Consider the following 26021-nt stretch of genomic DNA (forward strand, 5'->3'; position numbering starts at 1 on the left):
AACTTGGCCTTTTCATGACTTGTGGACTTCAACTCCCAGAATTCCTCAGCCAGCGTGCCTGGCTGAGGAATTCTGGGATTTGAAGTCCACAAGTCATAAAAGCGCCAAGTTTGAAGAACCCTGTTTTAAACAGAGAGCGTTTTAAACAGAAAATGAGATCTCAGTGATGCGCCTGTTATTTATTTTAAACTCACAGGATCCCCTAATCAAGCATAGAAGCCAGATTTTTTTTTCCTTCTTAAAAAGAAAATGAAAAATTCCTTATTCTTACAACTGTTGATGAAGTTATGTTATAATTGCAACTTTATGGTTAACAACCTCCAGAATTTCACATAAGAATTTTGGTGGAAACAAAACTCCAAAATATGACAGTAGTGTCTCTTATTTATGTGAAAAGTAGAATATGTTATGCAAAACAGGCATATACTTAAGAAAGAAAGACATTTCCTCTCCTTAACTGATTTATACAGGTTGCAAAAGCAAGATTGTCTGAGGTTGGCGCTTGAAGTCATACATTATTCAGTTCTATGTTTTGGTGAAGGTGCCAAACTGCAGATTAGGAGGATGGGAGTCGTATTTTTCTCTCGGGCACACAAACCAAATGGGTGACTTTGGACCCATTACTTGAAGTATTGTTGTTGTTATGGAGAAAATAGTGCAGGCACATTATGTACGCTGCCATCAGGCCTGAAGAATCCAGACCACATGTCAAGTTCCAGTTCAGCTGATTTATTGCTCATGCCTATACAAAAGGATCTTGTCAACTAATGGTCAGCACTAAATAGGCTCTAGGTAAGAATCAACAGAATTCAAGAGGGGTTGGATGAAGACCATTTGTGAGAATGTAATGATTCCAGGCTGATTGCTCTTTTGACTCCACCCCCAGCTGTGCTTGTTTTTCCACAACTGCCTTGAATTGTACAAAATAAAGGTGGGCTTATATAGCTAAAAAAAAGGTGGGATATACACCTAATAAAAAAAGGATATACACTCTTCGTGGGCCAACATCCTGACTCCATTGTAAGAACTGTATTTGTAGATTGTCTCCAGCTACTGCTAACAATGTGGAATACCCTATGCCAGGCATGTCAAACTCGCAACGTCACATGATGTCGCGCAATGTATTGGGAGTTTTTCCCCATTGCCGGCAATGGGGTGGGCGCGGTTTCGGTGTGATGCACCTGGCTTGTGGGCTGGCAGTTTGACATGCCTGCCCTATACAGTGTGGTTTAGATCAGGGGTCCTCAACCCCAGTCCGTGGACCAGCACCAGTCCATGGCATGCGCAAACAAGCAAAGCTCCATCCGCGGGATAGAAGCAGCAACACAAAACCACAGCCCCTCTGGTCCGCGGATACACCTTTCTCCACAGAACTGGTCCCTGGTGCCCAACAGGTTGGGGGCCACTGGTTTAGATTATCACCCCTGTGCTATCCTTTCTGTACTAGATGAAGACATTTTAACTCTTCAAGACTTTTAAACATCTACTAATTTTTGTCCAAATTCTTTATCTCTTTAAACTTCAGTGTATTTTCACTGACTGATATTGTGCATTTCTTGCTTTGATTGCCTTCTATGCTGTTCTTTTAAAATTATTAACAGAATAACAGAGTTGGAAGGGACCTTGGAGGTCTTCTAGTCCAACCCCCTGCTCAGGCAGGAAACCTATATTTGATGTTGTAACATGAGATTTGTACTAAAGATTTATGTATGTTATTGAACTATTGATTAACCTAGCCACCACATTGCTTTCTAAATACTCAATTATAAAATTAGAAAACTAATAAAATATTATTAGAAAAAAAAAAAAGAAACGGATCATCTTATGAGCTTAATACAAGCCATCCTGGAGAAAATATTTTGAAATACGGCACGAGCATTTCTAAAAAAAAAAAAAAAAAAAAAGCTGAAATACATTTTTTAAAAAAAGTTCTGCCCACCCTATGCACTGGTAGTGTAATGTAACGGCTTTTAATTCATTTTCTGAGGAGAATTAAAAAAAGGAGTTCTGTAACAGCTCCTATTAATTATTCTACCTTTCATAATCGGAATGATTCATTATATTATAAGGAATACAGCTGTAGCTTAGTGACCCATCTTAATCATGAAAAAAATCAATTCACTGCAGGTTCTTAGACTGCTATTTCTAATGGATGTCAATGTTCAATAGGAAGAGTATAAGAATAGCTACTTAGAAAAGGAGTAAGAAAAAATCACCTATCTTCATTTTGGCTGCAGAAAACTTTTTTTGTGTGTGTGTGAATTACCAACAGATCATTATAGGAATTTTATTGAACATTCACATCTGATGGTCATCCTTTGATTATCAATCTTATTATTTATCTCTCTTTCATAATGGGATAATCAGCTAGGCAGCAAAGGAAGCAGATAAAGAAATAGGAGATGGAAAATGAGAAAGAGGACAGAAAAATAATGTGCAAGGTTTTGAACATTTCCTCACTTTGATTTGACAGATGGAGGTAGTCTTCATTACTGAGAGCTAATGAAGGAGTGATTACAAATACAGACAATGTGGTATAGTGGTTAAAGTGCTTGTCTAGCATTAAGGAGAACCAGGTTCAAGTCTCTCTCAGCCATCAATCAAACTGAATCTTTATTACAGTCATAGACCAGCACTTGGCATTCGCTAAATGGCGATTCCCTTATGTAAGAAAAGAACAGTAGAAAAGAATAGTGAGATCCAGACACTGTCTAAATATACGGGATATTTTACCTTGTGAACCAACGTAAGTTATTTGGATAAGGAAGGCACCCATGATGCAACCAGCTCCATTGAAGAAAGTCAAGATTTGCATGGCAACCCCACGAATTTGGCCTGGCAGAAATCTGAATGTAATGAAGACACCTTTGCAAAGGAAGAGAAAAAATAATTATGAAGGAGAACTACCCTGGGGATGGAGAGAGGCAGGCTAGAGCAGTGGTTAGGGAGGTGGATTGGGATATGGCAGGGGTGGGGCAACCTTGGTTCCTTTATCACTTGTGGACTTCAACTCCCAGAATTCCTGAGCCAGACACAAGTCATAAAAGAGCCAAGGTTCCCTACCCGTGGGATATGGGAATGAAGTGACTTCCATATCACCCTTGATATGTTCCATGTCCATATCACCCACTAGCCTTGGCCATGCCTGACTTCAGTAAACCCCAGGTCACAAAATAAAGAACCACTTAAGCTTTTCTGCCCGTACAGGAAGTCCTCAGCTTACAACTATTTGTTTAGCGACAATGGCACTGGAAAAAAGTGACTCGTGACCATTTTTCACACTTACAACCATTGCAGCCTCCTCACAGTTACATGATCAAAATTTGGACACTTGGCAACTGGCATGTATTTATGATGGTTGTAGTGTCCTGGGGTCATGTGATCACCTTTTGTGACCTTCTGACAGGCAAAGTCAATGGGGGAGCCGGATTCAGTATACAACTGTTTTATTAACTTAAGAACTGCAGCGATTCGCTTAACAACTGTGGCAAGAAAGGTCGTAAAATAGGGCAAACCAGACACTTAACAACTGTCTTGCTTAAAACAATGGAAGTTTTGAGCTCAATTGTGGTTGTAAGCTGAGGACTACTTACACTGGGCTAAACTGACAAAATGCAGCTTTCTCCCGCTAGGAAATTGGCAAATATCAGAAACCCAATCAAAACCATAAGAAATCCCTCAGAATATGGAAATCCTTTACAGATGCAATGAGGTTGAGACTGACCAATGGTTGCAAGCTTATTCAGGTAAACAGTCCTTTCAGGATACCAGAAATTATATCCATTAATAAACAAAGGATCCCTTCCTCTGTGTGACTTCTAAATGTTGATTAAGTTAATTAAGAATAGAATGGAATAGAGCTGGAAAGGACCTTGGAGGTCTTCTAGTCCAGCCCCCTTCTCAAGCAGGAGAACCTACACCAGGGGTAGGCAACCTTTGCTCTTTTATGACTCGTGGACTTCAACTCCCAGAATTCCTGAGCCAGCCATGCTGAGGGGAAAGGGAGAGGTTTCCAAGCTGAGCCATACTGGTTCAGGAGTTCTGGGAGTTGAAGTCCACGAGTCATAAAAGAGCCACGGTTGCCTACCCCTGACTTACACCATCTCAGACAGGGGATTGTCCAGTCACTTCTTTAAAATCTCCAGTGATGGAGCACCCACAATTTCTGGGGGTAAGCTGTTCCTCGGGTTGATTGTCCTCACTGTCAAGAAATTTCTCCTTAATTCCAGGTTGCTTCTCTCTTTGATCAGTTTCCAACTGTTGTTTCTCGTCCTGCCCTCTGGTGCTTTGGTGAACAACCTGTCCCCCTCTGCCTTGTGGCAGCCCCTCAGATACTGCTATCATGTCACCCCTATTTCTTCTTTTCTTTAGACTAGCCAAACCCAAGTCCCGCAGCCATTCTTCGTATGTTTTAGCCTCCAGGCCTTTGATCATCTTAGTTGCTCTTCTCTGAATTTTTTCCAAACTCTCAACATCTTTTTTGTGATATGGTGACCAAAATTGACTGCAGTGTTCCAGGTGTGGTCTTAAGCAGGAAATCAGTTGATATGGTAAATAATTGGGGGGGGACCCATAAGCTCAGCAGGGTGCCTAATCACCAAACACCCCCTTTTGCTATACACTTGAGAACCGTAACTTATACCTACCTTCAATTGCTGTACTGCACATTATGCTGTCGAAATAAACTCTGCCTTTACTCTAAGCAACTTGCCTATGTATTCTTTAGATGTCTTGGCTTGGGTTCAAACCCAGATCATAACCTAAGATTTAGTCTGAACTCCAGCCCCAGCCATGGAAGCTTAAGCAATATTTTGGGGGTCAGTATCTCTTAGCCCAGTCTTTACAATCTCAGCAACTTTCAAATGCGTGGACTTTAACTCCCAGAATCTGGGTGGGGAAAACATGCTGACCTGGGATTTCTGACAGTTGAAGTCCATACATTTTAAAGTTGCTGAGATTGAAAAACACTATTTTAGCCCAATATAGGACAAGATTGATAAGACAATAAGCTTGGAGAAAAGAAGACTATGAATTAGAGCTTGTGTAGGCTTCAAAAATGGTTGGAAAAAGTGCTTTGGATTTCGAAGAGGGCAAAGGCACCAACCACCTCTCGGGTCTAGGACAGGGGTAGGCAACCTTGGCTCTTTTATGACTCGTGGACTTCAACTCCCAGAATTCCTAAGCCAGCATGGCTCAGCTTGGAAACCTCTCCCTTCCCTCTCAGCATGGCTGGCTCAGGAATTCTGGGAGTTGAAGTTCACGAGTCATAAAAGAGTCAAGGTTGCCTACCCCTGGTCTAGGACAACATGCTGTGGCCGACTTGCCCCAACTGAGTCACCACAGGCCAACTCGTTGTGAGACAACTTGCCATGGGACAATTTAATGCAAGGTAATTCAAAAGAGGGAGGAGTGAATTGCTGCGGACCTTGTCTTGCTTCAGATTTGAACCTTCTCAAGTTAGAAGTCCTGGAGGCTAGGGTGAGCTGCAATTCTTCCTGCCTCTCTTGAGTTATCTCATGTTCAATTGTCCTGCAGTAAGTTGTCCTGTGACAAGTTGGCCACCGCAAGTTGACCGGGACCAATTGGCCAGGGTGGAGATGACCGGGGCGAGTCAAATGGGGTGAGTTGGCCCCGGTCAGTTGTCCCAGTCCATCACTCTTCTGCAATTCATGAAAGTGGCCTGTTTTTTTTTTTTCCCCAAGCTTCTGCATGAACCTGAAAAAAAAAGATGCTGCACCTTTAAGGAACACACACTTTTTCCTCCCAAAGTCTATGCAGGAGTTTTTTTTTAAAAGGAAAGTGGTTTAGCAAGTAGCAGAAAGTGATCCTATTATGACATGAACTTGGCTGAAACACTTCTTTGGAATCTTTTTTGTAGTCTGCATGGAACTCCTATGTAATATGTTGCCTCAGAGCCCTATAAGAAACACAGGATACTCAATGCAACTAGCAAAAAAACAACAACAAAGAGGCAGGGAGATTTTTTGCTGCAGCATCATATTTGCCGTGGTGTCATCTTTGTAAGGCAAATGTAATTCTGTGTTCTGAAGGGAAGAAAAAGACAGAAATACATCAAGGGAATGCTACATTTGCTTCATTGCTCACCCAGCTTTCCCTGGTTTTTTTCCTTTCTGCACAGATTAGAAATGGGCAATCTGCCCTGTGAGAAGTCCTCCATCCATAAAATTGCCATTGAACTCTCATAGAAATGACTGTTTGGTTGATTTTGGAAAGTAACATCCTGGGTCTTACAGTATACTGAAGAAAGAATAACAGAAGAACAGAGTTGGAAGAGATCTTGGAGGTCTTCTAGTCCAGAGGTCCCCAATCTTTTGGGCACCAGGGACCGGTTCCGTGGAGAAAAGGTATGTGGTTTTCTGTGCTGCCTGCATCTAACAGATGGGGCTTTGCTTGTTTGTGCGGCCCGGTTGCTGGCATGCCGTGGCTCAGTACTGGTCCACGGACTGGGGGTTGAGGACCCTTGTTCTAGTCCCACCCGCTGCTCAAGTGAGACTGGTTGTCCAGTCTCTTCTTAAAAGCCTCCAGTAATGGAACACCCACAACTTCTGAAGGCAAACCATTCACTACTTCAGTGGTGGCGAACCTATGGCACGGGTGCCAGAGGCGGCACTCAGAGCCTTCTCTGTGGGCACGCGCGCCGTCGCCCCAGTCCTAGGCCTTCAGCTGGGTTTTATAAAACCTTTTCGCTTTAGGCCTCCGCCACCATGTGCAAAAAAAAAAAAAAAGGCTCAATCAGTCAATTTCAACTTCTCGTGGGTAAAAAAAAGATCTTGCAAAGTTGGAATTGATTGAACTTTTTAGTCCCACCCAGTCTGCCATTACCACCGCAGCCACGCCCACGCAATGGGCCACACCCAGCCAATGGGCCACACCCACCCGGCACTCAATGATGCATAAGTGAATTCTGGGTTGCAGTTTGGGCACTCAGTCTCTAAAAGGTTCGCCATCACTGCCCTAGTTAATTGTTCTCACTGTTAGGAAATTTCTCCTTAGTTCTAGGTTGTTTCTCTCTTTGATTAGTTTCCATCTGTTGTTTCTGTTGATCCCCCCCCCCTCTTCTTTGTGGCAACCCCTTACATATTGGAACACTGTTATCATGTCACCCCTAGTCCTTCTTTTCACTAGACTAGACATACCCAATTCCAGCAACCGTTCTTTGTACGTTTTAGCCTCCAGGCTCCTAATCATCTTTGTTGCTCTTATCTGCACTCTTTCCAGAATCTCATCATCTTTTTTTATAATATGGTGAGGTTAAAAGGATGGAAGTTAACCTTCTCTTCAGCTCCTTTGATCACATATAATGAATGGAAAGAGTCCCCACCACCAGCAGTAAATCAGGCACTTCTCTTAACCACAAAGAGCATTATCCTTGAGCGAGCAATCATCACAAGGATGACAAACAAAAGCTCTTTCTGTAGGAATGATCAATAAGGAGGCCCAGAAATGCAGTCGAGGAACAGGGTGACGAGAATAATAAAAGAATCCCTCAACCATCCCTGGTCAAACAGGCATCATTCTGGGTTTAAGACAGTTGATCACGATCATGTGAAGTGTTAATACCACTTTACAATGCCTTGGCAACACTGCATCCAGTTTTGGTCACCACAATGTAAAAAAGATATTGAGAAACTAGAAAGAGTGCAGAGAAGAGCAACAAAGATGAATAGGGGCCTGGAGGCTAAAACATATAAAGAATGGTTGCTGGAATTAGATATGTCTAGTCTAATGAAGAGAAGGACAAGGGGTGACATGACAGCAGTCTTCCAATATTTAAGGGGCTGCCACAAAGAAGAGGGAGTTAAGCTATTCCCCAAAGCACTTGAAGGCAGGACAAGAAGCAACGGATGGAAACTAACCAAAGAGAGAAGCAACCTAGAACTAAGGAGTAACTTCCTGACAGTTCGAACAATTAATCAGTGGAACAACCTGCCTCCAGAAGTTGTGAATGCTTCAACACTGTAAGTTTTTAAGAAGAGATTGGGCAACCATTTGTCTACAATGGTATACCAGTGGAATAGCTTGCCTTCAGAAATCGTGGGTGCTCCATCACTGGAGATTTTTAAGAAGAGACTAGACAGTCACTTGTCTGAAATGGTATAGGTTCTCCTGTTTGAGCAGGGGGCTGGACTAGAAGACCTCCAAGATCCCTTCCAGCTCTGTTCGGTTCTGTTCTGTTCTATTCTATTTATGAGGAAATGGAACAGAAAAGGGGTTCTTACAGGTGGGGGTCACCAGAGTTTCTGCTACGCCAAGCAAGAGATACTGTGGGGCCAGATGGAAACACGGCATGGAAGAAACAAGGAGAGCTTTGCCTGAAAGTGTCTGTTCAACCAGAGGGAAATGCTTCCGACGTAGCTCAAAGAAACCAGCAACAACCATGGAAAGAGTTGCAGAAGTGTTACCTACAACTGAGTATCAAACACAAAGAACAATTAATGTTGTACAGTGATATATAAATTGTAAACTGTAACAAAAATTGCCTGTGCCATGCTCAGTGAAAACAGACTTTTTAAATATTCCAAACATTTGCTATCTTAATCCCCAACTTATACCAGGCATTTTTCATTTTCTGTTGAAGAAATTATATTTTATCTGTATCAATTTTTGTGGGGGGAAATGGTGTATTTTTCTAGACCTCAAATTTTTATCACCATCGCTTCTACAGGTTTCTAAAGCTTTTCTTCTAGAACAGAGGTAAGGAACGATGACCCCTTTATGACTTGTGGACTTCAACTCCCAGAATTCCTGAGCCAGCCACGCTTGTTCGGGTAAATTCAGTCTTTGGAACTGCAAAGGGCTAAGTCCATTATGGCGGAGTCTGGTCAAATGATCTGTAATGTTTCTCCCAAGGTGTCTTGCAACTTGGGCCAAGTTGTCAATGTATGAGATTATGAAACTCATCTTACGAATGAAGGCAAATATACGTGTCGCAGGACAATGTTACAGGATCTAATCTGGCTTGGACACCAGGACTAGAAGTTTAGTCTTCCGAGATTTGTGCTGGAGCCCATTCTCTGCGAATTTCTCTTTCATCAGAATGAGAAGCTGAGAGAGAAGTTCTCTGAAATCCTCTGAAGTTCTCCATCACAAGTCCGAAAGCTTGAAACGTTAAATCTCTGGTCCTGATGACTGGCCAAGATTGGACCCTGCAGACTCATCTTCTCTCTCTTAATTTCTGATGTCGATTGTTCCTTCCTTTCCCAGCCCTTCGCAGCCCTTCCCAATCTCTCCCAACAATACCTTTAGCTCCAATTAATATGTTGTTAATTAAAATATCATCTTTAGGCTACCACAATGCCTTATTTCAGGCATCTATAATCAACATTTGAACTATGAAGTTATTTTCCAAGTAACACATCCAGGGTGAACTGATAGGAACAGGACTTTTGCACCAGTGCTACACACACCTGGGTTTCAAGGTCCACAAGTTTGAACAGATTTTTCTATTTAATTCAGACAACAGCCATGCCAGGAACATTTCTGGTTTAGCCATCCATTCATCCTTCTAGAAAGGGATGCACATTCTGTCATTTTTGTACAAGCAGTCCTCAACTTACAACAGTTCATTTAGTGACCGTTCGAACTTACAATGGCACTCACAAAAGTGATCTCATACTTACAACTGTTGTGGCATCCCCATAGACCAGGGATAGGCAACCTTGGCTCTTTTATGACTCGTGGACTTCAACTCCCAGAATTCCTGAGCCAGCCATGCTGAGGGGAAAGGGAGAGGTTTCCAAGCTGAGCCATGCTGGCTCAGGAATTCTGGGAGCTGAAGTCCACGAGTCATAAAAGAGCCAAGGTGGCCTACCCCTGCCATAGACACATGATCAAAATTCAGATGCTTGGCAACTGACTCGTATTTATGATGGTTGCAATGTCCTGGGGTTATGTGATCTACCTGGGACCTTCTGACAAGCAAAGTCGATGGGGAGGCCAGATTGACTTAACAACCGTGTGACTAACTTAACAACTGCAGTGATTCATTTAACAACTGTGGTAAGAAAAGTTGTAAAATGGGGCAAAACTCACTTAACCAATGTGTCGCTTAGCAACAGTAATTCGGGACTCAGTTGTGGCTGTAAGTCGGGGATTATCTACCTAGCAATGTTTCTCAACCTTGGCAAGATGTGTGGACTTAACTCCCAGAAGTCCCCAGCCAGCATTGCTAGTTTGAGAAACACTGGCCTGCAGTATCACATTCATACACGTTTATAAATCACTCCATGTACTGTACCAATGAAGCCAGGAGAAAGAAGAAGCTGGATATTAAATACCACTAAATCTTTCAAATGCTTGTGGCACCCATTAGATTCTAGGCCAACGTGTAACTGAAAGAATTGTCAGCATCATTATCCAAATCTTCTTTTCTGCAGCTCAGCTGAGACATTATTTTATTTTAAATCCTGAGTAATTGCCACCTGCTGTTTCATGTGTTTCTACTTTGCACAAAGCTTAACAACAAACTTAATTAGGCTAATTCTAGTCAGATTAATATTTCCTGTCTTTCGGCACTAGCTGTGCCACATGCTACGTGCTTGCCAAATTAAATGGAGGGATACAGGAAATGTTGATTTCTAACTATGTGCATGTTTTAAGATGCACTGGAGGATGGGAGATAGCTCAAGCTGGGTGAACACTCCAAAGGTCCAGTTCATGCAAATGGAAAGTGATTTCTAAGCAGGAATTGGGAGCTGATGTTCTACTTTAGAAGTAGGCAGTACTACAGCTAGGAACGAGGGAAGAGCGGCATATCACAAAAGCAGGATTTCAGGAAATAGCCCAAATCTGAATAGAGGGGATCAGGAGCTCTTAGTAATACTATGTTTCCCTGAAAATAAGACCTAGCCAGAAAATAAGCCCTAGTATGACCTTTCAGGATGCTTGTCATATAAGCTCTACTCCCAAAATAAGCCCCAGTTAAGATCATCAGCCAGACGGATGCATTTAGTACCATATTTCCCTGAAAATAAGATCTAACTGAAAAATAAGCCCTAATATATCTTTTGGAGCAAAAATTAATATAAGACCCGGCCTTATTTTAGGGTAAACACGTTAGCAATAGCACTTAGATTTATATACCACTTCATAGTGCTTTACAGCCCTCTCTAAGCAGTTTACAGAGTCAGCCTATTGTCCCCAACAATCTGTGTCCTCATTTTACCAACCTCGGAAGGACGGAAGGCTGAGTCAAACTACTGGCACTGGGCAGAGTCAGCCTACAATGCTGCATTCTAACCACTGCACCACCACAGCTCCAGGACTGAGTCTGCCCATGAATGCCAAAAGCAGGTCTGGGGAATGGTTGATCTGATGATTGGAGAAGATAGCAACGGGAAAAGGCTGAACAGTTTAATGCCTATTTTGCATTTGTCTTTTCACGGGGACGCAGTGGCTCAATGGTTAAGACGCTGAGTCTTAGACCATTAAAGGTCTACAGCTTGGCAATTCAAGACCTGAGTGCCATGGGACAGAATGAGCTACCATCACTGTCTCAGCTCCTGCCAACCTAGCAGTCTGAAAGCATGCAAATGCAAGTAGATGAGGTAGGTACTGCAAATAAGCATGCAGGAATGTAACCGCATCCCATGTTCTGCCATATGTTCTGTGGTGCACCGTGATGTCATGCCAGCCACATGACTCTGGGAATATCTCTGGACAATGCTGGTTCTCTGGCTTAAGAAATGGAGATGAATATTGCTCCCTAAAGTCGGTCAAGATTAGAGGGATAAAATCCACAGGGACACTTTTATCTTTTACGTCTATGGAAATTCTCAGTCATCCAGATCATGATTGTCCCAAAGAGGCAACTGGACTTTCTTTGTTTTTCCTTGAATACATTTCGCTTCTCATCCAAGAAGCTTATTCACTTCTGACTGAGTCATGGGGAATGGAAGGATTTATCTGGTCATCTGGTTGTTAGGATTCTTTCTGAGAGTCACTTAGACCAGGGGTTCTTAACCTTTTTGAACGAATCGCCCCCTTGAGCCAATGAGGAAGTTGTCATCGCCCCCCTCCCCCAACATAACCTCTCAATCACAACATAGGAAATAATTCTTCAATTTATGCAAACACTTTTTTTCTTTTCTTTAAAATTGTTCATCAGGACATATCGATGCAAATAATTTATTTCCAGTCTTTTCCCCATATCTCCCATATTCTGGCTAATGGCGCGCCACTGTACGGGTAGAGGCTGCTGCACAACACGCATGAAGATAAGCAATGCGTATTTACATATGTACGGCGTTCTGTATTGAAGCTAGCTGGAGGAACATTTGAAAACACAATTCAATCCACTAAATAGCGAGCGATCTGATGTTTTTGTACGACAGATATACAGCGATTCACTGTACGAAAAAGTCTCAAAAGTGTCCCCAAAACTTCTCGCTCCATCACCTCCATATCACCCCCTTTTCGTTCCATCGCCCCCCTGAAAAACGAAATCGCCCCCTGGGGGGCAATATCGCCCAGGTTAAGAACCACTGGTTTAGACCAGTTGGAGGTTATCTGTGCCCTCAGGGTCACCTGAATAGTGCAAATGGATATGGAACTGCTGAAAGATCTGTGTTGTCAACAGGAGGTAGACAGGGTCATATCCCTCCCCTTCTTTTGACAGAGGGCTTTCAAATGTAGATGGCCTCTTTACCTTTTCACAAAAGGAAAAAATGACCTAACTTGTCCATACCACAGACAGCAGAAGTGAAATGCAGGGCAAGGAAGCCAGGAGAGAACACTTTGCTGCTTTATATAAATTCAGATCACCAAAACTAGATGTATTCCATTTCATAGGGCTAAAAGAACTGGTAGATACGGTTTCAGGTTCACTGACTTTAAGCTTTGAGAACTCCTGGAAGACAAGGAAGTGCCAGAAGATTGGAGAACCGAGTTTGTAGTTGGATTGGAAAGAAGCAGGATGGGAAGAGTATTGGTGCCTTTCAACCATGGCACTGCAGAGGACTCCTGAGAATACCAAGGGAATAACGAAGAAATCAAACCAGTGGCTCTTCAAACTAATCAACCCAGAATTATTATTCAAGACACAAATGACCAGGGCTCTAATTAGCCTAATTTGGACACATACTATGAAGACCCAGTTCTCTGGAAAAGGCGTATATAATAATATGTTCCTTATTTGAACCAGAATAGTACAGAACTGCACAAATGGATCTGATTGGGGTAAATTGTAGGGGTGAAATAAAAGGGCAATTCAGAAATAAGCCTCCATTTGGTTATCAATGACAGACACTTGCAGATGCAGAACTTTTATTGTACACATTAGAAAACTACAACATTACATTACTTTTCGACATAATCGCTATTCAAATTGAGGCACTTGTCATAACATCTTACAAGGTACAATTCCTTAGTAGTAGTTGCTTAGCGTCAAATCTGGGCTATGGGGGGTGATCAAAAACATCCCAACAGAACTGCTTCAAAAGTTCTTGAGTGCGTCTAGCAGTGTGCGAGCAAGCATTATCGTGGACCAACACCACACCGGAAGTCAGCAGGCCCCGATGCTTGTTATGGATGGCTTGCCTGAGTTTTCATAACGTTTCACAGTAGATTTCTGAATTGATGGTAGAACTACGCTCCATGAACTTCACTAGCAGTACTCCTTTGGCATCTTCACATTTGATGGGATTTTCTATGGCACCACTTACGGTGTGGTGTTGATTCACAATAATGCTCGCCTGCACACCGCTAGACGCACCCAGGAACTTTTCAAGCAGTTCCGTTGGGATGTTTTTGATCACCCCCCCACATAAGCCAGATTTGGCGCTGAGCGACTGCGACTAAGGAATTTCAAACCTTGTAAGACGTTATGACAAGTGCCTCAATTTGAATGGCGATTATGTGAAAAAGTCATGTAATGTTGTAGTTTTGTAATGTGTATAATAAAAGTTCTGTATCTGCAAGTGTCTGTCATTGATAATCAAAAGGAGGTTTATTTCCGAATTGCAAATCATACGATTTGCATTTTCTTTTACTTATTTCTTTTGTTCTATTTTTAATATAGGGTCCTATAACTGTTCTGTTTTGTATTTTGTGTTCTGAGATGGTCTACAGCAGTGGTTCTCAACCTGTGGGTCGGGGCCCCATTTGCGGTCGAACGACCATTTCATGGGGGTCGCCATACAACGCAGTCCGCCATTTTTTTCCCCTTTTCCTTAGCTGTGCTACTCCCTTTTATTCTATTGGCTTTTGAAAGCCAATAGAATAGACTCTCTTGAATAGAGTCTAATTCTATTGGCTTTCAAAAGCCAATAGGAATTGTCCAGGCTGTCTCTGCCCTGCTGAGCCCACCAAAATTCCCATTCTGCAAACGGTGCTACACCAGTTGAGTAGTCCTCGACTTATGACCGGTTGAGTAGTCCTCGACTTACGACCGGTTGGGGGTCGCGGCATTAAAAAGGTTGAGAACCACTGGTCTACAGGCTAATCAATAAAGTATCACTGAATGGGAATGCAAGAAGAAAGCTACAGACCAGTCAGCTTGACCTGCTTAGCTTCCAAGTATGGACAGATATATGGCTAGATTGACCAGGCATTGCTATCTGGTAAATTCACTGGCACTTCAATTTTCTTGGCTATGATATGGAAGTGATTTGCCATCATTTTATTCTGGGATGTTTTTTCAACTTTTCAATCTAGAATACAGTAGTGCAATTTCCTAATGGTTGTCTATGGAGATCCTCAGCCATCCAAGTCATGGTCATCCCAAAGATGCTTTTTCAAGAGACAACTGGACTTTGTTTTTCCTTGAAGACTTTTTGCTTCTCACCCAAGAAGCTGGGTCCTGATTCTTGAAACATTAGCCAGATCTGATCCTCCTTAGTCAATTTCCTTTAGCTTTCAGGGTGCTGTCACCTACGTGGACAGATGCTGAAGTACCTTGTTTTAATTTTGCATTTGCCAGAGCATTATGGATTTGGCTTCTGACCTGTTACCGTCTTCATCCAGGCTGATATTCCTGCTTAGTCAAGAATTTTCTCCTATCAGTTTTGATGGTAATGTTATGCACTTGTGGAAAGAGATTTCTGGGTTTGGGACCTCATAGGTCAATTGGTTTCTCATAAGACCCTGATTGGATTTATGACATTACAATTAACTTCTGAATGTTTTATTGTTGGCTTCGGGCCATAAAAAGGGCACCTTCTTTCTTGGATTATTCTACTTTGAATTTGCAAATAACAGTATGAAGGGGAGTGCTATTTCCACACATCACAGCCTAAGCTGCTTTAAAAAATTGCCATGAGCTCTTTTAAAAAATTGACCAAATGCATGCGCAATAAATAAAATAATCATAATATTTCCTTAATGTGAAATATACACTGTTTAACCACCAGACGTTATTTAATAATGAAGCTCCCTAATGATGCACAGCTACAAATTCACAAATACTAATATTGTCCGGTAATGTTACTTGAGAGATATTCTCCATCACCTCATTAATTTAGAGATGGATGCCAGTATTCTCAAAAGCAATAGCTTTTCCTGTGTAAGGGTTATTTGCAAGTTTCTAAAAAAAAAAGTATTTATGATATACAGGTAGTGCTTGACTTACAACTTATAATGGACCCCAAGATTTCTGTTGCTAAGTGAAACAGTTCACGTGACCATGGGGGATTCTGCCATGGTTGTAAGTGTGAAAAAAATATGGTTGTAAGTGTTGTAAGTCACTATTTTCAGTGATGTCGTAACTTTGAATGGTCATTAAATGAACTGTTGTATGTCGAGGACTACCTGTATAAAAAATCAGGAAAATAAGCAGATGTATAACACAGAAATAGATCATAATAAAGACAGACTTTCCAAGCATTATAAAATACAGAAGGGAAAGAAAACAAAATAACATTTGTTTAGTGACTGTTTGAGGTGACAACGGCACTGGAAAAAAAGTGATTTGTGACTGTTTTTCACACACTTAACAATTGTTGCATCATGCCCATGGTCACATGATCAAAATTTGGGCACGTTTTCTGAATAGTTTTTATCCCAGAGCTATAATTGCACTTAATAATGAACTAAAGGGCCACCATCAGTGAACTGTTGGACAGTATTACTTGGTCTGTTGGGTGGATGTTTGGGTGGTTTTAGGGGTGGGGAATTGTGGTGGGTGGGAGTGTGTTTGGGGATTATGTGTGTGGGACCTGGTCTGTGGCTGTCACGTAAATTTCGTTGCATGTATAACATGTGTATACACATACAATGACAATAAAGTTTATTATTATTATTTATGATAATTGCAGTGTCCCAGGGTCATGTGATTCCCCCTTTGACAATCAAAGTCAATGGAGAAGCCAGATTCACTTAACAACTGTGCTACAAAATTAACAACTGGAGTGCTACACTGAACCACTGTGGCAAGAAAAGTTGCAAAATGGAGCTAAACTCACTTAACAACTACCATATATGCTGGCGTACAAGGAGACCCGGCGTATAAGACGACCCCTGTCTTTGTCGCTGAGTCGCATTCCTAGAACGTCGTCTTATACGCTGGAAACTACCAGTATTTCCAGCATATAAGACGACTCGGTGTATAAGACGACCCCTGTCTTTGGCGCCGATTTTAACGCTTGCGGAAGTCACCTTATACGCCGGCATATACGGTATCTTGCTTAGCAGCAGCAATTCCAGACTCAGTAGTGGTCGTCAGTCAAGGACTACCGTCAATAATTTGTGCTATTGTTTTAGTACTCACCAATACAGATCATAGGATACCATCCGCTTGCTTTGGCATTCAACAAACAAGCATTGATGCACTCCAGAAGGGGTGCCAGGATTAAAAATGGCAAGATGCTTATTAAATTCATGGCAGCGATTGGCAAAAGGAATCCATTCAGATTCAAATTGGAATTCATTGTCTGTATATAATATCCGGATGGAATCTGAATAGCAAAGAGAAATGCTTTAGTCTGGTTGATAATCCAACCTCCTTCCACTCATGGAAAAGAAAGAAAATAAAGGGATTTTTTTTTTGTTTACCTCCATTTCTGAAGGGGTACATTTCATTGCATGCTAAAATTAAAGAGACAAAAGTGTGCATCTGAACCAAACTAAACCAAACCAAATTTAAAACCAAAGCACAACTCACTCACCTGCATAATACATGATCTATAGAGGATTTGGAAGGCAAATAAAGGAAAGAGACGGATGAGCAATTTTGTGTTTTCCACTTGTGTTTCGGTGTAACAGCCTCCATAGTTTTCCTTGGCGTGGTCCAGCCAGTTTGCCACATTCCCACTGAAATAGCGGCATTGTACGCAACACAGCTTCAATGCATTGGCAATGATGCCACAGATTGTCAACAGGCAACTACCTAACAACAAGACAGAGGAGAAAATAATTTACAACACAGACTTTATAAGACCAACCTGCCTGCTACAGCAGTTGGCATTCCTTTTTGAAAGTTTTGGCAGATTTCAACTGGTGAAGAAATTAGGTCAGGGGTTTGTTGCTCTAGTAGTTGCTTAGAAATCTCTCCTCACCCCAAAATCCAACCTAAAAATTCAAAGGATTAAAGCAACAGGGCAGAAAACCTGCATTTTACTAAATGTACTAACTATAGAGTGGGGCCATTCTTAGTTCCAATAGGAGTTGTTTGCAGACTGAACCTCAGCACAGAAAAATTCAGTCAGATGCAGATAATAACCATATCCCTGATCTGCAAAAACACCCAACTTTTTCTTACCGTTGACAGTTGGATCATCCCTAAAAGCTGAGAGCCACACTCTTAAGTGAAGTATCAGTACTGTAACACCTGCAGGTATTATGGTAGCTATATCCAACTTCACAAGTGGATCCAACATTAATTTTCAAAAAAAAAAAGGAATGAAAAGGGTTGAATTTTTGTGTTCCTCTCCAAACGTCTTGGGTGATTTTGGCTGAGAATGCCAAAGATTTGATGTCTTTTCATGACTGAGATCATTTTTGGATATGTATACCTGCACTAAAGAACAGTACAAGATTGTTTGATCCAGCCAAGATCTCCAGACCACTGATGGGGATCACTGATCGTCAAGTAAAGGGATGGACATAATCCAGTAGGCAATGCTTGAAGTAGCTTAACCAGTGGTGGGATTCAAATATGTGAACAACTGGTTCTCTGTGTGGATGTTGCTTCCAGAAATCCATTCTGGGCCTGGGCAACAAAAAATTAGCTACCAGTTCTGCCAAAGTGGTGCAAACTGGCTGAATCCCACCACTGAGCTGAACCCTAAATACCTATATAGAATAGAATAGAATAGAATAGAATAGAATAGAATAGAATAAACACTTTATTAGCCAAATATGATTAGACACACAAGGAATTTGTCTCCAGTGTATAAGCTCTCAATATACAAGTTTGGGAGGATAAGAGAGGAACTCAACAGAGTACTTAAAGTAAACAGTGTAGGAAACAAACAGCAAGAGGAAAGAGTTGATAATTGATGTAAGGGATTCTTAGTGACATTGCAGATAATGAGGGTGGCAGACCAAGTGCTTAAATGAGCAATAGTCTAACAGGGTCCTGGAATTGATTTTCTTAGGTCACTTGATTCCAAGTATAAATTGGAAGAATTCCAGGCCAGGGTGCCTATGGTTCCTTACGCTGTCCAACAACCTTTGTGGCTAAAAATCCACATATCTGTTAAATTAATGTTCTTTCCTGTTCTTATTTTGACCATCTTAAGTTTGTTTCACCCAATGCTTTTGCGGGTGCATTTTTAAAATTTCTGTAATATGTGAAAATTGACCAAAGAAATGCAATTTTTGCATGCTGTTTCCCTATCTTCTTTTACATGCTGTTCTCAAAAATACGCATTACTTTATGTACTTTACCTAAATATCCCTATTTTAATGGCATGTCCTAGTTTAGAGATCTGTGCCACAAGGTCTGACAAAGTTGGAACATTGAAGGAAAACCTCAGGCTGGCTTGGGACATTTGTTTGGGAAGCGAAAATTAAATCAGTACGCAATGCAGTCTACTGAAGGATTTTGGAGAATGCATAGAGTTATGGAGCCTTAAATTTTTCACCTTGATAGATATTCCTTTGATGCTCAGGTGTCACGTCAGCCTTTACCTAATAAAATCTTTGCACTCATTTCAGCTGAAAAATGACCGCAAATATGTAGGGTCCTGTCTGATAAAGTGAAAGGGCAATCATATTTTCATTAATGTGCTCCATGCATATTTTGGTCTTTGCTGGAGTTTGCAGGAAATCCTTGACTTACAACCATAACTGAGCCTGGAACTACAGTTGTTAATCATGCTGGTCATTAAAAAGGTCATCGTGTGAGCATGCCCAATTTTAGGCCTTTTTTGCAGCCATTTTTAAATGAGTCACTGTGGGTCATTAAGTGAATCCATTGTTCACAATGGGCATTTTTTACTGGAAAAATGTAAATGCTAGTTTCTGACAAAAATCATTGTGAAACACAGTAATGTGATCACAGGCCATAAAGTGGAGGGGCACGGGGGAGGGGGTGTAGCCATTGAAACTTTGAATTCTGGTCATAAGGAGCATAGGGAAAGACTCCTAAGTGGATGTTAAGTCAAGGACTATCTGTAATAAAAACATTATTGTATGTATCTCCAAACGTGCATGTAATATATCCTGGAATTTTGGAACAAAACTATAGGAACTGACTAAAGTATGTTCTATACACTATATTCCTTTCCTACCTTTGTACCTTTTCTCCTTTAAAATCTTGGCTCCTGTGTTCTCCTCTGACCTTGAATTAATCTATGCTACTTAATTATAGTAGTTTAAAAAGCTAGATGGCTCTCTAGATGATTCTCCCCATCCCTACCTCAATCTTTGGTCAACTGCCAATTGTCAAAATTATAGCCCAACAAAGACATGGAAATGAAATCCTTGCTTGACATATGCTGGGCCCACGTATGAAAAAGAAAAGACCTCTTTAAAATAGAACTCGGTAATTTCTTTAAGGTCACTGATGGACTTGAATTATTGGCTTGAGAGAAAATTCTAGCCAGACCATCTTATTGGAAGAAGCTAGAACAAGGTTATAAATTTAGCTATTTGGAAACAGGAGTAGCGCTGCTTGAACAATTGGTCAAAAGGGGTGTGAAAAGAGACAAAAAAGCATCCCCAAGGAACAAACATCATTTCAATCTATTGGGAAGATTAATGCAATCCAGAGAAGATTGGTCTGAAGTAAAATCTGGGATAATTTAGCCAAAACATTATTTCTCTCATAACCCTGGAATCCCCTGGGAGTGCCAATCACTCTCTTTCAGAGTTAGGGTTTGGGTAGTGCTAAAAGGCACCTGATTAAAAAGACAGAGACCCCGAGTTCTAATCCTGCCTTAGGCACAAAGTCAGCTGGATGACTTTGGGCCAGTCCTTCTTTTTCAACCTCAGGAAAAAGCAAGCAAGAGCAAAACCACTTTGTCTTGCCAAGGAAACCGCAGGGACTTATCTAGACAGCCCTAGACTGATCTGAAGATGCACAAACACCCCAGTTGGGTCAGACCTGATTAGTACTTGGAAGATCGTATTTCAAGTCTGTAACTACCTGTAGAATGAGATATTGAAAACAATACCACTGAAGAAAACAGTGGCAAACTACTTCCACAGTGTGGCTGCCCTCCAAAATGTCATGGATGTGTCTGTGTAGATATCAGCAGCTGACTTTGAGTTGAGGATGTTTCATTTTTTTGCCCCCAGACCAAATCTGACATCCTCCAATTCTAAATATCTAGACATCTCAGTCGACGAGGCCATTATTGAGAAATTCTGAATCACAGGTTTTCCATCTTTGCAATCAAGAATATGACAATTTTAGGAGCTTAGCAATGAAGGCATCCTATTTTTTCCTATTTACTTTTAGTTCATCAGATTTCAAGGTACAGGTAGTCCTCGTTTTATGGCCACACTTGAGCCCAAAATTTCTGTTGCTAAGTAAAACATTTGTTAAGTGAATTTCGTCCCATTTAACGATCTTTCTTGCCACAGTTATTGAGACACTGCAGTTGTTAAGCTAGTAAGAGCAGTGGCAGTGCAGTGGTTAGACTGCAGTATTGCAGGCTGACTCTGCCTACTGCCAGGAGTTCAATTCTGACCAGTTCAAGGTTGACTCAGCCTTCCATCCTTCCGAGTCGATAAAATGAGGACCCGAATGGTTGGGGGCAATATGCTGACTCTGTAACCCACTTAGAGAGGGCTGTAAAGCACTATAAAGCGGAATATGCGTCTATTGCTCGTAACGCGGTTGTTAACTAAATCTTGCTTTCCCCATGGAATTTGCTTATAAGAAGGTTGCAAAGCTTGATCACATGAACCTGGGACATTGGAATCATCATAAATATGAGACAGTTGCCATGCATCTAAATTTTGATCACATGACCATGGGAATGCTGAAATGGTCGAAAGTGTGAAAAATGGCCATAGGTCACTTTTTTCAGTGCCGTTGTAACTTTGAATGGTCACTAAATGAACTGTTGTAAGTCAAGGACTACCTGTATATCCTAATCCAGGGGTAGGCAACCTTGGCTCTGCTGACTCAGGAATTCTGGGAGTTGAAGTCCACGAGTCATAAAAGAGCCAAGGTTGCCTACCCCTGGACTAGTCAAAGTCAATGTAACTGTGGCCTATATTTGAAGCTTTAGGTGTTAAGAGAATCCTTACTGGACAATCTTAAATGGCCGATTTTAAAACCTAGGGTGTTCCCCCTGCTTGATTAAATTAATCATATAATGTAACTGCTTACCTCTGGGGGGCTGGTAAATCATTTCACTACGTGCCATGTGAATCGTGATCAGTCCCATAAGGACAGAAACGAATGGAATAAGAAAACCCAGGTTTTGGGCCACCGACTGCTGGATGTATGAGATGCTGATGAAGACAACAGCTGAACTGAGGTTGATCAACCAATAAAACCTGTAAGGGGAAATGGCAACAATCATTATTTCTAGAGACAGGTGAAAAAGAACTTTTATTTGTGAGAAGAAGCTGGTTCCTTTTCCAACGGAAGTCACAGTGCCAGCCTGAATGGAATAAACCCAGGCCAATGCTCGACAGGATCCTGGGATCATGTGATCACTTTTTGTGACCTTCTCACAAGCAAAGATAAGATAAGTGATAAGACAACCTTTATTGTCATTTTTTTTACTGTGGGCACAACGGCACACATCAAAAATGAAATTTAGTTGCCCGCTCTCAAAGTGAAACACATACATGACACATACCTAAACATACTATGTACAACATATGTATAGACCCACACATCTTAAGAAGACAGAACTCTTGGAATAATTCTTCCAACAGGAATCCTTTATTAAGAGAAAATGGTTGCAGGCATGCTAGACAGGACTTGGGGTTCAAGCTCTCCCATTCAAGGTTTTAAGGGGTTCCCCAGTAGTCCCACCCAATCAACCCCCCTTCCAGTGATAGTTTCAAGTATCACAATTCCATCCCCTTTCTTCTTCCGTCTGGATGGAGACTTCAGATAACTACATGAAAGGCAATTACTCTTCTTTGATATGTTAAAGCTTAGAGGCCACAATAAACACACATTCAGTCCTTTGAAGTGTGCTGAAGGAAGTGAGGGCCATAAAGCCCCTTTGCTCTCCCCCTTTTCTCCCTCTTATGGCAGAATCCAGAGAAGGCAGAATTGGGAGTTTCTATGTTTGATAATTAAAGATGAAATATAATTGGATTCTGACATCCGGCCCCTCTTAACAATAAGAGAGATCCACCTGAAAGAAAACACAAGTAAAAAATTTAGTTAGGCTTGTTAGGATACTCTGTGTGAAACTTCTTCAATAGCTTCGGGGCTCTGACGTGACGTTTATGGACCCACTCATTTTGTGAGGCAGGGAGGTGTTTCCAGGCAACTAGGTACTGAGTTGTTCCACGATATCTCCTAGAGTCAAGGATCTCTTTTATTTCGAAGTGTTGTTCCCCCTCCACCATGATTGGAGGTGGTGGGGGGGGGATTTTTGGCCGTAGAGGTGACTGATGCTCTCTTTTCAGCAAGCTGCAATGAAAAATTGGGTGTATTTGCCTGAGGTTTTTGGGTAATTCTAATTCTACTGTTACTGGATTTATGATCCTTTTAATTGGAAAAGGTCCTATATATTTTGGTCCAAGTTTTTTACAGGGCTGTAGGGACTTTAGGTATTTTGTAGATAAGTACACCATTTCTCCTATAATGAATGGTGTAGGCTCAACCCTTTTTTTATCGGCTTGTGCTTTGTATGCCCGCCTAGCTTCATCTAGTGATTTTCTGACTATTGGCCAGGTGTTTTGTAGGTTTTCCATCCATTCTTTCAGTGAAGGGATCGTTGGTTCTTTTGGGGTTAACTCTGGCATAGGGTTGAAACTTTGGCCGTTGGCTATTTGAAAAGGAGTGTAGCCTGTGCTGGAGTGGACTGCATTATTGTAGGCAACTTCTGCAAAAGGAAGTAAGTCCGTCCAATCACTCTGTTGGAAATTTAAAAAACATCTCAAATATTGCTCAAGTACCGACTGGCAGCGTTCCGCTTGTCCATCTGTCTGAGGGTGATGGCTAGATGTCAGTCCCTGAGTGGTCCCTAAGAGGGATAAAAATTCCTTCCAAAATGTAGACGTAAATTGCACTCCCCTATCAGAGATGATGCGTTGGGGTGCCCCGTGCAATCTGTAAATGTGCTGGATAAAAAGTTTTGCTAAGGCCTTTGCAGTGGGAATTTTTTGGCAAGGGATAAAGTGCACCTGTTTGGAAAATAGGTCCGTGACTGTCCAGATAACAGTATTCCCATTGCTTTCAGGCAATTCCACTATAAAATCCATGGCTATTTCCCTCCAGGGGGCTGAGGGACTTGCCACTGGTTGTAACAGCCCTGGCGATTTCCCTTGCAACCTCTTTGCTGATGCACAGGTTGGGCAGCTGGCAACATAACTTTCTATGTCCTTTTTTATTGATGGCCACCAAAATTGCCGTTTAATTAAGTGTAAAGTTTTTACAAATCCAAAATGCCCTGCTGATTTTGTGTCATGGCAAAGTTGCATGAAAGTTAGTCTTTGAGTTGTTGGTATATATAACTTTTCCCCTACCCAAGGCAATCCGTCTCTCATTGTGCACACATGTTTGTTTTTCTGGAACCAATCATCTGTTTCCAAACTTTTTCTGAATTCAATCCCAGTTTGGCTGTCCAGTTGTGGTTTTATTTTGGCTTGGGTTCTTGTGGTTACTGGCGCTGCCAGTTGTGACTCTGCCATTATTGGTCTAGAGTCTGTGGTTCGTGCGCTGTTATATTGGGGCATGCGAGATAGTGCATCTGCCAGGAAGTTCTTTCTTCCTGGTAAATGTTTGAGCTTAAATTGGAATTGGTGAAAATGCTGGGACCAGCGGGCTTGTTTGGGATTGAGTTTCCTGGGAGTTTTCAGGGCTTCTAAATTTTTGTGATCAGTCCATACCTGGAAGGGGATTTTGTTGCCTTCCAGGAACTGTCGCCACGTGAGTAATGCCCAACGTATCCCATAAGCCTCCTTCTCCCATACGGGCCAGCGCTGTTCTGTTTCCGTGAGTTTCTTAGATGTATATGCACAGGGTTGCAATACTGCATCATCATTTTCTTGTAATAGCACAGCCCCCACTGCCACATCACTTGCATCTGCCTGTATTATGAAGGGTTTGTCCATGTCTGGGTGCCTTAGTACTGGTTCGGCAGAAAAAAGTCTCTTTAGTCTCTCAAACGCTGCTTGGCACTCCATTGTCCATTTTAGTGGCTGGCTAGGTTTTACTGAGGATGTTCCCTTCGTTTTTAGTAAGTTAGTGAGGGGCAAGGCTATCTGTGCAAATGAGGGGATGAATTGGCGGTAAAAATTTGCAAAGCCCAGGAAACTTTGTAGTTGCTTTCTTGTGCGGGGTGGTGCCCATTCTAATACTGCTCTGACCTTCTCTGGGTCCATTTCAATGCCCTGTGGGGATATGCGATAGCCTAGGTAGTCTATCCTTTCCTGGTGGAATTCGCATTTTGAGAGTTTGGCATATAGGTGAGCGGCTCGCAGCTTCTTTAAAACCGCTCTGACAAGTTTGACGTGTTCTTCTTTTGTTTCGGTAAAGATAAGAATGTCGTCCAAGTAAACAAGGACCCCCTTAAACAGGTGCTCCCTTAGAACGTCATTGATTAATTGCATAAAGACTGCAGGGCCCCCTTGTAATCCAAATGGCAAGACTTTGAATTGATAGCACCCCATGGGGCAGTTAAATGCAGTCTTCCATTCGTCCCCTTCCTTGATTCTCACTCGATAGTAAGCTTCCCTTAAGTCTAGTTTAGAAAAAATTTTCCCTTTCGATAGGTGTGACAGCATGTCTTTCATGAGGGGCAGCGGGTATAGGTTGCTTTCACTGATTGTATTCAGGGCCCTATAATCCACGCATAAACGTAAGGAGCCATCCTTCTTCTCTCTAAAAAGGACCGGGGCAGCCACTTTAGGCTTGGCTGGCTCAATGAAACCTCTCTCCAGGTTTTTTTTTATAAATCTTTCCATTTCCTCCTTCTCCTTTGGGCTCATGGAGTATAATCTGGGCTTCGGGAGTTTTGCCCCAGGCTTGAATTCAATGGTACAGTCTGTGGGTCGGTGGGGGGGAAGCTCATTCGCCCTCTCCTCACTGAAGACTTCAGCAAGGTCCCTATATTCCTCTGGTATTTCTGTTAATCTTTTTTCCTCTCCTATGGATGCTTTTTCTATTCTTGATTCTGGTAGCCTCCCTTGGGGTTTTAAGTCCATAGGGTCCCCCTTCGGGAATTTGATTTCTGTCGTCCTCCAATTTACCCAGGGGTTCCATTTTTTCAACCATTCCATCCCTAGAATCATTGGGCATTCCATACCTGGGGTCACCACAAACGTTAAGTCCTCTTCATGGTTGCCCAGGGAGAGATGTATTGGCAAAGTGGCTAGGGTAGCTGGCACCCCCCCTGCTATGGATCCATCTAGCTGGCCAAATGAGATTGGTTGTTCCAGTCTCCTGGATGGGATGCCCAGATTCCCCACTAGTGTTGGGC

General features: G+C 41.9%; 1 protein-coding gene across 4 annotated transcripts in view; it reads right to left on the reverse strand.

Annotated features, from left to right (window-relative positions):
• Positions 1-26021, reverse strand: part of SLC15A5 (solute carrier family 15 member 5) — a 66333-nt gene that overhangs the window by 12360 nt on the left and 27952 nt on the right. For 3 of the 4 annotated variants that reach the window (XM_039324942.1, XM_039324943.1, XM_039324941.1), the window contains exons 4-8: positions 21740-21909; positions 17121-17341; positions 16724-16910; positions 8241-8429; positions 2734-2865 (exon numbers count right to left, since the gene is read on the reverse strand). In XM_039324942.1, coding sequence (XP_039180876.1) covers positions 2734-2865; positions 8241-8429; positions 16724-16910; positions 17121-17341; positions 21740-21909 — 899 coding nt within the window. The remainder of the gene's footprint in view (positions 1-2733; positions 2866-8240; positions 8430-16723; positions 16911-17120; positions 17342-21739; positions 21910-26021) is intronic. The other variant, XM_039324944.1, reaches the window with a different exon arrangement.

The sequence above is a fragment of the Crotalus tigris genome, unplaced genomic scaffold, assembly GCF_016545835.1.
Source record: "Crotalus tigris isolate CLP2741 ecotype Arizona unplaced genomic scaffold, ASM1654583v1 scf7180000024310.2302065, whole genome shotgun sequence".
NCBI lineage: Eukaryota > Metazoa > Chordata > Lepidosauria > Squamata > Viperidae > Crotalus > Crotalus tigris.